The sequence below is a fragment of the Zootoca vivipara genome, chromosome 8 (genome assembly GCF_965207765.1).
Source record: "Zootoca vivipara chromosome 8, rZooViv2.hap1.1, whole genome shotgun sequence".
In the NCBI taxonomy this organism is placed as follows: Eukaryota; Metazoa; Chordata; class Lepidosauria; order Squamata; family Lacertidae; genus Zootoca; species Zootoca vivipara.
In genome coordinates, this window is record NC_142591.1 from 55,621,522 (window position 1) to 55,639,214 (window position 17,693).

General features: G+C 38.9%; 1 protein-coding gene across 10 annotated transcripts in view; it reads right to left on the reverse strand.

The window, feature by feature from the left end:
* Positions 1 to 17,693, reverse strand: part of NCOA2 (nuclear receptor coactivator 2) — a 130,663-nt gene that overhangs the window by 41,673 nt on the left and 71,297 nt on the right. For all 10 annotated transcript variants that reach the window (XM_035125673.3, XM_088675598.1, XM_035125669.3 and 7 more), the window contains 2 exons: positions 10,089 to 10,193; positions 6,607 to 6,779 (listed from right to left, as the gene is read on the reverse strand). In XM_035125673.3, the coding sequence (XP_034981564.1) occupies positions 6,607 to 6,779; positions 10,089 to 10,174 (259 nt within the window). In that variant the 5' untranslated portion in view covers positions 10,175 to 10,193. The remainder of the gene's footprint in view (positions 1 to 6,606; positions 6,780 to 10,088; positions 10,194 to 17,693) is intronic.

Sequence of the window (17,693 nt, forward strand, 5' to 3'; positions counted from 1 at the left end):
ATTCTTGCAAGCAAACACTGTCATTTATTTATGAATTGCCATGGAGTATAGTTCCTGAACCATTACATTTTAAATGAAATTCTGAAGAGATCTGAATTGTAGTCTATTGAATACATTAATACTTGTAATTTGCTAGATGGAAGACTGGTGTATCTTTCTTAAAATATTAGTTTTTTGGCCCAGCGTCTACCAGGTAGGTTACTAGTTTATTGCTAAAAAACAAATAACTCATTAAAACAATGATAAAATACCAGATATTAAAATATTCCTAAAAGCTGAAAGTTTTTTTTACCCTAAAACTATGACACTGTCCGTGTTTCAAATGCCACAATATATGCTTTGCAGAATGTCTTAGAAAAGTTGTTTTCTGCTGTTACAACTGAATGTGTCAGAGATACCATTATAAGATTATACAAAGGAAATGAAAGAATGATATAATTTGTAGTTTTATAATCTGCTGGAAACTGCCCAGATTAGCTGGGGAAGCCCAGTCAGATGTCCAGCATATTATTCTTACTATTATTATTATTATTATTATTTATTTTATGTCTTCTGGCAGGCATTTAAACTCAGACGTTTAAACTCAGGCATTTAAACTCAGACGTTATTTGAAACGTCATTGGTTTAAAACATTGTTTCACTCAGTGTTTTGTCAAGTCAGGGTTTCTATGATAGCTCAGCTGGTTAAAGCATGGTGCTGTTAACACCAAGACTGGAGGTTCAATCTCCATATGGGACAGCTGCACATTCTTGCATAGCACGGAGTTGAACTAGATGATCCTCACAGTCCCTTCCAACTCTACAATTCTATGAAATGTTGAAATAAACTGTGAATAAGAATGGGGGCCCTGGTTATCATCAACTATAGTTAGCACCAGTGAAGATATAATACCAAGCCATGGTTGAAGGTGAAAATAGAAAGGAGGGAGACCACATTCTGTGGCTGGCTCCAAATTTGCAAACCATAAGTTGCAGGCAACCATTGTTACAACTGTATGAAATCACTAATCCTCAGATCAGATCTCTGAATAGTTTTAGAACTGAAGGCATGAATACGAATGTTCCAAAGCTAATGAAATATGCTTTTTTTCTCAACATGAACCAAGATATCATTAGACTATATATGCTGTTTAGTCACACATCATCCATCATGTGTAGTTTTAAAAAGATTTCTTTATTTAGCCTTCTGTCCCTACAAAGTGGAAGAAGTGTGCTTTATTATTCATTTGCCTAAGGCTACATTTTGGTGTGCAAAGTACATGGGGCAATTTTTTTGAGCATGTGTCCATGAAGTATATCACATTTTAAAAATCTCAAATGATGGCCATTTGTCACTCAAGTATGCATGTGAAATGGATCGCAACTCAATGATAAATCACATGTTTTGCAAGCAGAAGGTCTTATGGTACAACACATTTATTTCTTGTTTCTCCGGGAAAAAAACCCTGAAATGAATGCAACCAAGTTGGGACTGGTTCCTACTATGCCATTTCTCTATAATAGGATGTAACATTTCTTAAAATCAAAAACCTCTATTTCCCACAACATAGCATACTTCCACCTTCATAGATGGCCTTCAATCTTATAGAACTCAAAATATTTGAGGTGAGGGATTCTCCTAGAAATGGTTGAAAAGTAACTTGCTAAAATAAAATTTACTCTTATATTTTCTTGTGCAATTGATAGGTGAATTGTCTAGTTTCATGCATCACTTCAATTGTAGACCCTTTTAATAATAAACAGAACGTAAGCTGAATAGAGCAGCTCTTTTAAAACCCGATTCTGTAGGGTTTTTCTTCACTTTGCCTCAGAATGCCCGAGTTGTTTTGAAATGAACACCACACCATCAAACAGAAAATGCTATTTTAATCACCAATGACTAGGGTCATGGTGCTTAAATGACTGGTAGAAGCTCAGAGTCGTTAAGATTATGTCCCTTTCACTTTGGATTTACTGGAAGACTTGCTATTCCTTTTACAAAAAAGCACAGAAATGCAAGAACAAAAGGAAAGCAACAATACTGTATGCAGCAGAGCCAATAATAATAAACACAAGGGAGTCGGACTGAACAGAGTACATGGCATCTTTTGTCAGGCAGCAAAAGGAAGGTCTTGTAGGCTCTGCCTTCAAGTGTAGCACTGCCTGTACAACAGGGAAGCACTGTCAGTGACAGCTATTATGAACATTTTTATTGCTCCGCGCTTTGCTACATGTTGAACAAAGGCAACTGTCCAGAACATCCTTGTGAACAGAGACTAAGGAGCCAGTTGTCTGGCCTTACCAGTGCTTGCTCCCTTGTCCCTCCTTCTCTTACAGTTTTTACTTCGCTGTGCTACCAGTGCCCATGCAAGATCACGGGGTCTTCTGTGCCTACAGCAAGCAATTGCAACAAAGGGTACTCTGCACACCTAGTCAACCTAAGTAGATATTTGACACAAAACCTTTAGCACAATTTTCTCTCAAAATCATAATTGAGAACTAAAATAAAAAGCCAATCAACCTGAAAGTAGAAAACAAAACCACACACTCGTATTCAAACATTGTTTTCTTTCATTATTTTTTTCTCATGACTGAAGCCCTGAAGCTATTTATTTAAAGCAATTACAATCCATTAAAGCCATTTCATGTATGTGCACATTAAGCATCTGTTCAACATGATATAATAAAATGGACCTAAGTTATACATACACCAGGTTTGGCAAGATGAGGGCAATTTATGCATTACATTTTAAACAGTTCCATCCTAAGTACAGTACACTTGCTTGCTTGGGATAAGTCCTATTAAAGTCACTGGGATTTACTACAGAGTAAATATGTTTCAGATTGCACTTAGTCACTCCAATAAGAGCTCATGATAAATAATAAAAGCCCCAGGAAAGGTTCACCTGTCTAGTTCTAAGAAACAACAGCACGCTAAAACATGTTAGGTCTTTTGCATTCTGGCTCAAAAGCAGACACACAAGTCTTCCCTGCATTACATTTTAAGATGGAGAAACACTTCATTTATACAAGAAGTGGAATAAATGTGCTTCAAAGAAAAGGAGATAAACAACTCATATAGTTCAGAATTATGAAGTTGATCCCATAATTTGGTGAGGCACAGAACTTCACAGGCCCAGAAAGGAGTGGGGAGGATTTTTTTGAAGGAGGGGAAATGCATCAGCAATTTTTATGTTAGTACCAAAGACACTGCAACTTATAACATTGTCCTTATCTCCATATAAGAGAATGAAGTAGCCTGCTGTTTCAAAACTCTGCCAGGATGTAAGACATTGCGCAAAGGCATGCAGATGACATTCCACAAAGAATATGTAACATTAAAAAAAATACCAGATGTAATCCTAAGATATTTTGCTCCTTATAGATCTCAGATTCCTCCTGATAAAGCTGATCAACCCAATATCAAAGTTCTGGTGGTGGATGGATTGAGAAGCTAATAGGGGTGAGTGGCTTAAGATCAATACAAAGGGCACCACTGCCCTTTGAAGGTAGTCCATTGCACAACTCTCTTTTTTTCCTGCAGCACCCTTAAGTTTATTCTGCCTGAAGAAAATATTATCCCAAATAAGGACTCAGCTATAAAGCTGCAAATAAAACATTTTAAGTGTGTTGTAAAGTGCAATATACAAATGTGACACTAGATGGAGACAGTGAGCTATGGGGAATTCAATATATTTTTCCAAACTTTTTTAAAAAGCATTTTCATAGCATTTTTTTATATATGTGTAGATTCTACCTAAGTCTCTGGTATCCAGGAATGGTTTGTGAAATTTAGAACCACCAGCACAGCCAAGGAGCATGCCTTGACTACTAAGCATTTTTTAGAATGGTGCAAACCAATAATTTCTTGCAATTAATGTTCATCTTTTTTCATTGTCAAGTTCATATACATCATTAGCGCAATGGTAACATAATTCAGTGCTTGATGTATAAGCCTATTTTGAAAATGGAAGCTGACAGTTGTAATGTGAGCATTAACAGCTAGATTGCTCATCATCACCCTCTTGATAACCAGGCAGTACACTGCTGCATGTTTAACATGCTGATCATTGATCCTCATCAGCAGACTTGGAATTAGTAGGAAAGCAATGGAGTCTGTGACATTTAAAAGTCAGGGAAGCCAGAGTGACAAGTAAACTTGCATTTACAGAGTATGGAGCAGAGGATGTACAGTGGTGCCTCGCTAGACGAAATTAATTCGTTCCACGGGTCTTTTCTTATAGCGAAAAATTCGTCTAGCGAATCCCATAGGAATGCACTGAATTTTTTTTTGAATTTTTTTTTTTTGCCCATAGGAACGCATTAATTGAATTTCAATGCATTCCTATGGGAAACCGTGATTCGCTAGATGAATTTTTCATAAAACGCATTCGTCTAGCGAGGCAACCTCCGCTTGAAAAATCCGGAAATCCCGTTAAGCAGGGCATTCGTTAAGCGAGGCACCACTGTACATCTTTCATGGCCTGAGTCAAAACAATGCAAGTAAACACAGAAAATGTACTATTAGTTTTCCAGGCCAGAATCACATGCTGTGATTATAACTGCAACACCAGAGACCTTACTATGCTGTACAGACATGTTTATTCATATTTGTGATGCTTCCAATCTATGTCAAGCACACAGCATTATAATAAAGAGTGGGGGAACTACAGGGCAATCAGAATGTACACTGCCTTTGCTTACTTGATTGCAGATTTATACAGACCAACAGAAAGGGAGTGGGGAATCCCTGCTTACTGGGCTCTGAAGGCTCTTGCATGATCTCATGGGAGCCTCATGCAATTGTTCCAGAACCTGGTAAGAAAGGCAGAGTGCTCAAATAAAAAGCTTCTGCGAAGGGAAACAGTAGGAACGGCCTTCGGCGGATCCAGTGTTATTCTGCCTAGTAGCTCCTTGCACCAGCTAAGGCAAAGGAAGTGTTCTCAATTCCCCTCAGCCAACAATTTTCTCCCATGAACTAGCACTGTGCATTTCCCTCACTACCAGGATTACACTTTGGTGGGGCAAAGGAAATATTCGTGTGCAATTGACTCATGTGGTACTTTTGAGGGATAATTCTGATTCTTCATTAGATTTCTGCTGGGCTAGAAAGGTAATCGGTGGAGAGCCTGTTTTCACTCTGTTCCCACCCCTATTTATAAGAATAGGTATAAAAGTCTAGTGGTTACAGATCAAAATGTATAATAAATAGACACAAAGCACTAAGCAGCAAGGTCTATTTTCTAAGACCTAGGGTTCTAGAAGGCAAAGGCCAACTCCTACAGTTCCTAAAACACAGAACAAAACACATAGGTGAAAGAAGTTATTGCACAGCCATGAATCCTCTTTAAGGAAATTAGATTACTAAAGAGGTAGTGGCTGCTTTTTAAAATACACATGATTGAGCACAATGACCCCCATCGTAGCACAGCCTGGGCAATAAGTGCTGCCAACAACCATCATTGTAATGTCACTTTGCAGTGTAAGCACTAAGATGACTGGTTTAGCAGCCTGCACAAGTTTCACAGGCTTCTACTGTATGGACTAAAGAGATTTATCAAAAACGAAGGAGCACATAACCACCCCTGTTGCAGCAATAGGATATTTCCTCACACACTTGGCAAAAAAGAAAGAAATAAAAAAGAAGGAACAGGGAATGACTATTAGTGGAGGAGACCTGTCTCCAAATAACTCTGCCTTTCAAATAACTCTGCCTTTTGAAATCCATTCCCAGTAACCTACATCATTGTTTTTGTTTGCTACTATGTTGCATATTTGTGTTTTAAATATTGTAACCCACCCTGTGATCCTTGGATGAAGGGCAGTATAGAAATTTAATAACACCACCACCACCACAACAACAACAACATTCCTGTTTTGTATTTTCAAGACTTTTCCCAAAAAAATTCTAACGTGTATTTTCTTGTTGCTAGAACCAATTCTGAACATATCGTTGCATAAGTGGAAGAAAGCATTTATTTGTCCCACAACATGCATTATATGCTACTTTAAGCTACTTTGAAGCTATTCCTCTGCAAACCATATCTGTCAGTTGGGTTCAGATTTTTAAATGAAATATAAAGCACTAGTTGCTGCAGAGATTCTTGTGACATCCCAAAGGAGTTTTCACCTTTGCAATAGCTTCAACCTTCTAAGGAAGTCTTCATACATATATGGGCTGTTAATTCCAAATTTCATTGACCGCAAAGGAAAACCATTTTGGACCCAAACTATCCATATGGAGCCTACTTCTTTGCCCTTAGTGTGCACTAATATGCCTTAGTGGGAACATGCACATCTACCTACAAACATAAAATAAATAAATAATGGGGCCAAAAGGTCTTGAAATACAAGGGGTAGCAGTGGTGACAATTCTATGCAGAGCATCATATTCATACCAATGAATCATTGCCACTGTAACCGTAGTATCTAGCTATTACTACTAATTAGCACAGGACAGTTAGACGGAGTGTTATCACAATGACTGTTGTTGTGAATGGGTCATTCTGATTTTATTTTGTATACATTTTGTTTCTGCACAGAAATGTCACAGACACACTGTTACCCCTTTTGGCCACTTCATGTGTTTAGCTCATAAAAGCGGACACTTGAAAACACTCTCCTTACCTTGTTCTTTTATTTGACGAATCTGCTTCACAGTTTCTTTCAAGATTGCACATTTGTCAGGTTTGAAGTTAAAATTGTCAATATCATTAAAATTAGCAAAGATCAGCTCTGCAAGCTCTTCTATGTATTTATTCTCTTGTTCACGATTACGTTTCTCAGTGCTTCTTTTAGGACTGAAAATAAAAAAGGTCAAACTTTTTAAAACTGGCAACTTTTTTAAACATAGAAAACATACATTTTAATTTAAAGTGGCAAAAAGCAGAAAAACATCCAACTCCCATTTCTCAGATAGATATATTTCATTTTAGCGCACACTTTCAAATATGGAAGTATGGAAAGAATTAACCACACATACATGCTCTCAAAAGTTTTAGTTCTTAGCACATATACAGCTTTTAAGGGTAGTTGAATTATGGAATAACGTTCAACATCACTGGAAAGTTGTCCAAGCCCATTTACTGCTTGTCCAGCTGACAGGTTTATATATGGCGATTATGGAGTCCCCAAAGACGATCCCCTCTTCACACCATCACCTGAAGAATTCACAAACAATCTACCAAATATTAGGGGCAGAAGGTAGCACTAAATGTGTTGATTCCTGAATGCACTAAAGGTAAAGGTACCCCTGAGCGTTAGGTCCAGTCGCGAACGACTCTGGGGTTGCGCCGCTCATCGACTAAATCGCTTCTGGGGAACCAGAGCAGTGCACGGAAACGCTGTTTATCTTCCCGCCGGAGCGGTACCTATTTATCTACTTGCATTTCGTACTTTTGAACTGCAAGGTTGGCAGGAGCAGGGACCAAGCAACAGGAGCTCACTCCATCACGGGGATTCAAACCGCCAACCTTCCGATCAGCAAGCCCAAGGCTCAGTGGTTTAGACCACAGTGCCACCCGCATCCCCTTGAATCCACTACTTACATTCAAATTGGGGTTGGAGATTATTTAAACTAGAATACCCAAGATCATATTTCAATTGCAAATTGGGAATATTAAACCATTGTATAGTATTACATATACTTTGAAGGCAAGGGTACAATTCCGCAACCATATCACTCAAGAACATGATTCAGTACTGGGTGAAAAATCTGGTGTTCCCATTACCTTAGCTTTCATTTAAAAGCAAAACAAAAAATTGCTAGCCATCGTAGCTGCAAAGAATTTAGAATCCGCAAGCAATGATAGGTACAAAAATCAAAAGTAGTGGTGGAATCCGAATCCCAGTAGCTGCAGGGTGAAGAGCTCAAAATGGCTCTTTTTTATTTATTCAAGACTTGCAGATTATGCAGGATAAAGGCATAATAACTTGCTTGATTGACATAACTTACATGCATCTGAGAATTTAGCTTTTCTAAACACAGATTTTAACTTTTTTTGGGGGGGGTGTAGCATACACACAGTGTTGCTTATAGGGGAAAAAAAGACACAAGAACAAAAGAATTGGCCACCTGTCCTAACAGATTCTCACACACAATCTCTCTCTCTCTCTCTCTCTCTCTCTCTCTCTCTCTCTCTCTCTCTCTCTCTCTCTCTCTCTCTCTCTCTGTCACACACACACACCCCTCTCTAATTTTACCATATAAACCAAACTAGAGCAAGTGGTGTAAGGAGACCAGAACAGCAAGGTGTACAGTGCCAAAGCGGACTACAAAATAGATCACTCATTTCCTAGAGTTACTGTGAGTTAAGTCACATGATGCTGATGAAAGCAAAGATCTCCAGGATCATTAGCTAATCTGGTCTTAACTCTTTATTTACAAGTGGAACCAGCAACAAAATATTGCAGAGTGCACTGCTCTTGTTCAGTTCAGTATTCCATCCACTTATCCTTGCCTTTTTTCATGATATTCCACTCCACCCCTTCCTGCCCACAGCAAGCACTCTGCATTCTGTGGCCAATGAAAATATTCAGTCTTCAAGGGCTATTTAACAGGCAAAACCCAGCCCCCCCCTCCACCATCTTCCTGCTCAGGGTTCCAGCCAGCCACAACCTTTTCCCATGATACTCCCAGTCTCTGCCCCTGCCCTCATTTTTTCCCTAAACAGACACACAGTGCTGGGTGCCCACTGAACATGCTCAGAATTCAATTCAGCTTGCTTTGGGGCTTCTTCCCTCTTAAGTTCTCCACCCACAAAGTTTGTATACCTGCAAACCTTTGAGCTCTCCCCCTTGCTCTTCTACATAAAGGCAGATACCACATGGGAAATTAGTTTGCTGTAACTATCAGATGTTTTATTGCCATCTACACACATTATGTTTTACAGAGATTATTTTCTGAGTCTGGCACAAACTTGTAACAGCCCCATTATGCCATTTTGAAAAACTGGGTGCACTGATTAGTGTACTTTGCTTATTTAGTTCCCTTTCTCTAAGCTTCATACGTTTCTGGCTGCATTATTTGTATTTACATTCAGACAAGGTTGTATGACATGCACATATACTTATTATACGCAAGTGACAAAATGTCCTTTAGACACTGTTTCTTGATCCTGGGATCTACCATCAGTTCCTCTATTATTCACTGTTTTCTTTATGTATGCCCTGGCTTTAAATATATTTTCCCCTAAGGTGGCTATGAACTCTGGAGACAAGAAGCCTAAGCCATTTACTCACTTATGTTCTGAGGCCTGTAAATACTATGAGAGCAGCTGTGCTTCCACTGACCCAGCAACCTGAAGATTCCTCTCTCTTGTGGCCAGGCCATTATTACACCCTCATCACAAGAGGTGCCTCCTCACAGGAAAGGCCAGTAAGAACTAAGCACCTCTGGGTTTTGCAGTTCTTGAAGGGGTATGTTACATGGGGAGACATGCTTCCTTCCTGTTCCTGAAACTACATATACTCCCGACAGAATTTTTAAATTGAGGGACAAGTTTATTCTAACATCCCATTATCTAGCTTAGGATGACAAAAATATGGGCTGAATGCAGGCAATTTAAGTGCTTGGCCCACATGCAGCATTGCTCTTTATATGCAAACATCTCGTGATGTCAATTTGTCAATTTGACCATATAACTTCTAAAAGACTTTCCAAGACTTCATGGTGAAAGACATGCATTATTTTTTCAATTGACACCTGCAAAACATTTAAGATTATGTGTGCTTAGAAAGTAATATTAAACAGTCAATGGACAATGGATTGAATAAAGGAGTTGGGCACTACCGTAGTTAGTAACTTCATATAACTGCAATTTTATAGAAACTGAAAGACCAAACCCTACAACTGAAGGTTCGACTGACTTAATACATCCTCAGCAGGAAGATGTTGACTCAAAACTGTTTTTTTCTTTCCCCAGAAACAAAATTCAAAGAATAAATGGTACAATAATTTTAAACGACAATAAAATTAAATAACTTGTCATCTATAATAGCAACTTAAAAGAGTGGTAAGGCAAAGTGAATATATGCACCAAACCAATCAAATAATATATTTTTCTGTAAATCCTTTAGCTCCCGGGGTTCTATAAAGCATTCTAACTAACCTGGGTCCAAGTTGATCAGGACATTCCTTGCGTTTTCTTGACTCTGCCCGGGCTGGGTCAGAGGAATTTTCACCAATCCCACTCATCTTAAACACATATCAGCAACTGAAAGAGACAAAGCATAATAAAACAGTTAGAATAAAGAGACAGTGTTTATATTCCATAAGTCTAATAGTACTTGAGCTTTCAATAGTCATTGTATCCCACCACTTTTATAATCCAGTTGTTTCAATAGACAACGTACATTTTTTTCCTTAAATTTCCATTAAACTTCCAGAGGTGTTCTATCAGAAAACAATTAATAAACAGTTTTTCTTTCTCTCTGATAAAAGCAATTTGGTAATCAGGATCTCATTATACACTGTTTCTGAACCTTGAAAAATCTTCTAAGCTATTTCTCCTAGGATGTAACAGTTTACAAATAAGTAAATACAGGACCAACTACCGTAGTAGTGTAGTCTTTCAGCTGCTTATATATTTACCTGAATCTTAAAGGTAAAGGTAAAGGGACCCCTGACCATTAGGTCCAGTCGTGACCGACTCTGGGGTTGCGCGCTCATCTCGCATTATTGGCCGAGGGAGCCGGCGTATAGCTTCCAGGTCATGTGGCCAGCATGACAAAGCCGCTTCTGGCAAACCAGAGCAGCACATGGAAACGCTGTTTACCTTCCCGCTGTAGCAGTTCCTATTTATCTACTTGCATTTTTGACGTGCTTTCGAACTGCTAGGTTGGCAGGAGCTGGGACCAATCAACGGGAGCTCACCCTGTCACAGAGATTCGAACCGCCGACCTTCTGATCAGCAAGCCCTAGGCTCAGTGGTTTAACCACAGCGCCACCTGGGTCCCTACCTGAATCTTGGGCCCTGCCTTAACTAAAATCAGCTATTCTAAGGTCTTCTACACAAGGTCTTCTATATGTTTACAAGCTCTTATCCTTGTAGTATTAACCATACACCAAAGCTTCAAAAAAAATAAGGGAGGGACACTTCCATTGCTTTAGTGCCCCCAGGGAGTTAAAGAGATACACTCTCTGGTCAAAAGAAAGCAATCTTTCCATCTGACTCTACCAAGCTAGTTTAAAACAAATATCTGCAGTCTACTGATTGGGGTGATGTACATCTGTGTAAGTTTTATACACTATGGAAATACGTGAATCTAAATTACACCAGAAAGATATGCGCACATTGCCATTTTTTTTACAAGGGAATGATTTAAATCTATACAAAATACCAACACTTGCATGTTTTAGGAAGAACTAAAGCACAATGGTTTGTAGCAAATTAAATTATTCTTAGTTATTTCTTTAGAGGTTTCCATGTGTTCTAAATCATGGGAGGGATGGAGGAGGTGTGTGTGTGTGTGTGTGTGTGTGTGTGTGAGAGAGAGAGAGAGAGAGAGAGAGAGAATCACACCGTCTCAATCACACACACACAACCCAAGATAGAAAGCTCTCTCAGTAGTCCTAAGCATCATTTAGCAACCTAAATAGAAAAAGGTCTATCCAACTTCATAGTTAAGCTGAGGAAGCAACCAACTGTGTTATATATAACAAAGTGTACAACAAACTGCATCCTAGTTAGCAGGCTTATTTAATATTAAACCAATCCTTCTAAGGAACTCTCCAACGGTTTGAGTTCACCCCCAAAGACGCATTTCTCCATTGTCTCTAGAGACAGACGGATGACACCCACAACAGCAGGAGCCTTCTAAAGCAAGACTACGGTACTTATGACCCAAAATGAAATTTGTGCACAGTTGTAAATTTAATTGCTTACAGTAGAGTTTTTCTCTAAAACTCTCCTCTTCCTTAAAACTTCCCAGAAGAGGCATTTTGTTTTTCGTTTAGTTCTGCATAACAATTCTACACAGTCTACTGTGAGAAGTTTACATTGCTATTATAACTAATTATCACATTATCCTTCATGTAGGTGTGTCCACAGTCTGGATTTCCAGTGTATGTGGCACAGGTCGGCAGTTTCATCCTTCAGTGGTGCCTTAGCTCTGAAGACTTTTGGGATAGTCTACCATCTGCTATATAATGAGGCAGACTCTCTTTTCTTCTTCTTCTTTTTTTTCAAATTCCCAAATGCTGTTTCATTTTCCTTTCAGAACATGTCTGATCTTTCAAAAACACAACACAGTTCTTTTTCCAAATCATATTACCTCCTAGCGAGCATGTCACGAAGAAGGCTTATCAGCCTGACATTTTTAATGAGTTAAATATTCTCAACCAAAAAGCTTGGCATTAAGTAACAGATTAAAAATAGGAAAATAAATAAAAAAGAACCATCTACAAATCCAATTACATAGAGCTACTGAAAGTTTACAGTGATGTAACATTCAATACATATGATGCGTTCACATCACTTAGTAGCTAGCCAGCAATTTTTGTCTAAAATAATAGGGTTGGAGATTACTGAACATTAAACAACTAACTTCAAGCTCTTCAAGATACCTGAATATATCTTTCAAAATACTATTGTATAAAAGCACTTGTTGAACATTCTGAGAGAATATTTCCTTATGTTTGTTTGAGTAACCAAAATTCAGGGTATGCTCCAAACAGTAGCTTTTAACAGTGATAATAGCATGAAAGCAGTTGCCAAATAGGTGTGGTGTATAACTGATCCCATGACCTGATTTTGAACTCATTGACCTGATTAAGACTGCAACTCTGCCATGATCAGATTTTCTCGGTTTATGGTTTTCTTTTAAGTTAAAGAGTCCTGGGGGTGGTGAAATAGATGGTGGCAATGGTTCTAGGGGAAGTAGTATTTAACCCTTTCTCCCATCCTCTTTTCCAGATTGGAATTTTAAGGAAGCAGCTTATATTCGGGTATTATCTTCTTCTTTTCTCCTTGAATTTTAAAGGTATGGCTTATATTCGGGTGTGGCTTATATTTGGGACAATTTGGACCTGAACTCTAGCTTTCTCCCTTTCAAGCTACTGTCCACCCCACTGCCCTTTGGAATATTTGTTAAAGCTGATTTTCTTTGTACACAAACACACATGCTTGCTATTTTCTTTTGCTAATTTTTCAGTTAGTAACCTTGGGAAAGTTGCTCTTTCTCAGTCTACCCAACATCACACAGTTGTTCTGAGGCTAAAACATGAGCCATCAAGCAACATGGAAGACAGTAAGATACAAAGCAGTGTTAGAAACTGAGATATGAAAGCTATGAGCTAAATGGCACCTTAAACCTAAGTTATGGGCACAACAACGGAATGTCTAGGTGCGCATTTTTATAACAAGAATACAAAGCTGAAAATGAATGAACTGCAGCTAAAATCTTATGTTCATTTTTCACATGGTCTAGTCCTCATCCGAAGACTGCAAAAAACAAAGCCATGCTTCCCCTGCCTGTACGCCTAATATTCTTAAGAGGATCTCATCTCCAGTGTTCAGAGAGTGACTGGAAGTGGGGTGGCAGAAAAAGGTCCTCCTTTCCTTCCACTCTTTTAATATGAAATCTTAGGTGCAGTACTGCACCCAGACATTAGAAACTGCTCATGCTAATGAAATTCCCTGTTGCAAAATGTGTCTAGAACAATGGGAGTTTTGAATGCTGATATAAAGATAAATAGATCAGTATGCGTCTGAACAAGTATAAAGTTCCTTAAAGAGCTACTGAAAATGGTCATTTGCTAAATTATTGAATGTGCAGTTATCACCTAACACCCTATACCATCTTAGCTTCCCATAAGGTGTTCATTTTATTTACATTTGTAGCCTGTTCCAAGGGCATAAGAAAGGTAGCAACAATGGACCAATCCAATATAACTACTTATTGCTAGGAAAATATTATAATAAAGGTTTTATTTGTGTGTGTGTGTGTGTGTGTGTGTGTGTGTGTGTGTGTGTGTAATTGTTACCTAATTTATGCGTACCCCAGCCATGAACATCAAAGCTAAATAAGAAAAGTTTTGAAGAAAACCTCCAGGCATTATTAAAGCTCAAACTCTGCCAAGTTTTCCAGGGAAGCAAGTTCCACACTTGCAGATCAGCTACCAAGAAAGTTTCTAAGCACCACCATGATAAATGGCAAAAGGAAACAACAGCAAAACTAAAAGATCCACAGCAATATAAAGGGGATGGAGCAATTCCCCCATAAGGAAACGTATATTTGGAACATTTTCATATAGGGAAAATGAGAGTAGGAGGCGACATGATAAAGATGTACAAAATGTTGCATGGTATGGAGAAAGTGTATAGAAAATGTTTTTCTCCTCTCATAGTACTACAATTTGGGGCCACTCAATGAAGCCGACTGTTGGAAGATTCAAAACAGACAAAAATTACCTTTTCACACAACTCATAGTTAGTTAGATCATATTTTTCCCCACAAGGAGCAGTGATAGATAATCCAGTCCTCCAAGGATGATGCCTTCCTACAGCAGATTACAAAACATTCAAAAAGGAGAGATGGGAGACTTCAACTACCCTAATACCTGTTGGAACTCAAGCTCTGCCAAGAATGTAAGGTCCAACAAATTCCTCCATTGCCCTTCTGGCAATTTCATTTCCCATTCCCAAAAGGGGGGAATCATATACAGTGGAACCTCGGTTTATGAACACCTCGGTTTATGAATTTTCGGTTTATGAACGCCGCGGACCCATCTGGAACGGATTAATTCATTTTCCATTACATTCAATGGGAAAGTTCGCTTCAGTTTATGAACGCTTCAGTTTATGAACAGACTTCCGGAACCAATTACACCCATGCTTCAGTTTATGAACATTTCAGTTTAAGTACTCCGCAGACCCGTCTGGAACGGATTAATCCACTTTCCATTACTTTTAATGGGAAAGTTCGCTTCAGTTTATGAACGCTTCAGTTTAAGTACTCCATGGACCGTCTGGAACGGATTAATCCACTTTCCATTACTTTCAATGGGAAAGTTCGCTTCAGTTTATGAACGCTTCAGTTTATGAACAGACTTCCGGAACCAATTGTGTTCATAAACCGAGGTACCACTGTACCGGTATCTTGGACCTAGTACCTTGGGAGAAAATGATCATGTCCTCTTGGGTTTCATTATACAGATGCAAGGTAGTCGGGCATGCAATCTGGACTTTAAGAAGGCTAATTTCAAAAAGCTTAGGGGGCTACTGGGTGAGATACCGTGGTCAGAAGTACTCAAAGAGAACGGAGTTCAAGATGGATGGGAGTTTATTATAGGCGAAATACTGAAGGCACAAAGATAGACAATTCCAACATGAAAGAAAAGTGGGAAGCATGTAAAGAAACAAGCGTGGCTGCATAAGAAGCTTACAGGTGAGCTGAGTAAGCCTGGACAATATAGCAATGTATTGCTCAGGATGAGGAGCAGACTGCAACATTGGCTTCACTCAGTGGTATATCGCTGGGGAAATTGCCACCACTCCTGAGTTTGGCAGCTTGAGTCCCTTCCTCCAGCAGACGTTGCTAGCAGAGGGACTCAAGACTGGCGGCGGTTTCCCCAGCAATATATCGCTGAGTGAAACCGCCACCCCACTCTGCCCTCATACGACACAGAGCATTCATGGAGAACAGGTGAGGTCCCAGCAGACTGGAAGCAGGCAAATGTTGTCCCCCTCTACTGGCAACTTTAGATAAATGGATGTGCACAGAAACAAACCAACAAACAAATAAATATTGAGTTTTTTCCTTATTGAAATGTTGTATACAAATATTCTAGAATAATTCAATACAGATTCCAATCATGGAACAGTAATTCATTACCAAATTTTCAACAAAAAAACTAACATAGTAATTAATCTATAGCCCTGTTCTTGAAAATTCATTTAGGGTCACTTCCAGTAGCTGTATTGCTACTAGACGTTATCTTGCTTTACATCCCCAGTTGTTCTATGCTGATCAATCTCCCCAAAAGAACATAGTGATTTATTTAGAAGCAGTGTGTATCAGCATCTTCAACTTAAATTTGGCAATTGGCTGTCAAGGCTCACTGTACAATTTAATAGAACACCTAAAGTTCAGGATTATTGAAACAGAAAATTTTGACAAATTGCATTAATTGTAGAAATGAAAACAGCAGGGAGTGCCTCCAAATGTTTTGGGACTACAACTCTCATCATCCCTAGCTAACAGGACCAGCGGTCGTGGATGATGGGAATTGTAGTCCCAAAACATCTGGAGGGCCGAGTTTGGGGATACCTGACCTGGCCTAAGGTTACAATCCTGCGGTGGTTCCCCACACCCATTAGGTTCAGGTGACCTTCACTAGGGCTAGTAATAGTAGCAGGCTGTGCCTTGTGGAATGCCCTACTAGTAGATGTTCAGCAGGAACTATCCCTCCCTTATTTCAGACATCTTCTGAAAACTATGTTTTAGCCAGGCCTCTGCAATGTGAATTTTCTCTTTTTAATCAAATAAGTATTTGCTGAAGTTTTCTGGATTTCATTCTTATATGCTGTATACTGCTTTGATGTATTTTTTTGTGGAAGTGTGGATAACAAATATATAAATAAATTATTCAAATAAACAAATAAGAGGATGGCCTGATAAAATATAACCACAGTAGCCTTTGCACTTGAAATATTTTAATTTTCTGTTGATCTAGGATTCAATGAGGCATTCAAGTAGTATATCCAATTAAGTACACCTTCCAAGCTTTTTATATGCTGTTTAGCCCCAAACAGAAGCAGGCAGTAGAAATTATTAGCTAAATAATGGTATAAAGATAGGATTTAAGGCTATGTAGAATGGCACCAAAGAAAATAACCCTAATAAATTTAACACCTTTCTACTATTTCACACATTTTTCTCAAAAACAGAGCTTAGAAAAGCATTTCAGCGGAGCTTTTAACCGATGACTGAAGTTTTCCGATGCACAAGTTTATTTTTATTTAAAAAAGTAATGCCTCTTTTTTCTCTGAATGTTAAAATGGGAACCATAACACAAATGTAAATTCTTGGGATGTAATTACAATTATTGAGAACACTCTGGTTTCTACCAGATGTTGGGTAAAAGAACAGAGCAAGAAAACTGTTTCCATTCTCTCTTGTTATCAGTATCAAAACAATAGTTTCTGTTTTCATTCTGACAACAAACTCTTATTCACATCCTCTACACTGCAGAACAGTATAACAGGAGAGGCCTGAACCTAAGTATGAAATAGAAGCAATGATAATCTTGCAGATAATCTTCCATTTTAAGTGCATAAAATGCAAGGAAATAAACACACACAAACATGAAAAAGCAGAATGGATCAATGATACAAATATAGCATTCTACTACTTCCTCATCTTTAGTACCCCTGCTAGAAGTTTGTACAGGCAACTCCCCATCTACACACATTCTATTTGTGTGCGACCAAACATACAGTGCCAGGAACCCAGGAGTGGATCCCAGAAATGGAGAGCACCCTGGAGAGTCTTCCTGGCTCATGAGGAGACCCTCCCCAGAGCCCAAAGAAGACGCCCAGAAGGGTCTCCTCACGAGCTGAAAGCACAAGCAGGGCTTTGCAGAGGCCTCCTGTCTAACAGCTGATATGGGGGTAGTGTAGCAGCCGCTTTCCTGCATATCAGCTGTGTGAGCCAGAGGGACAATGTGGCAGGAGAAAATACTCTTGTACCTGTAAGTTAATTGACCACAATAA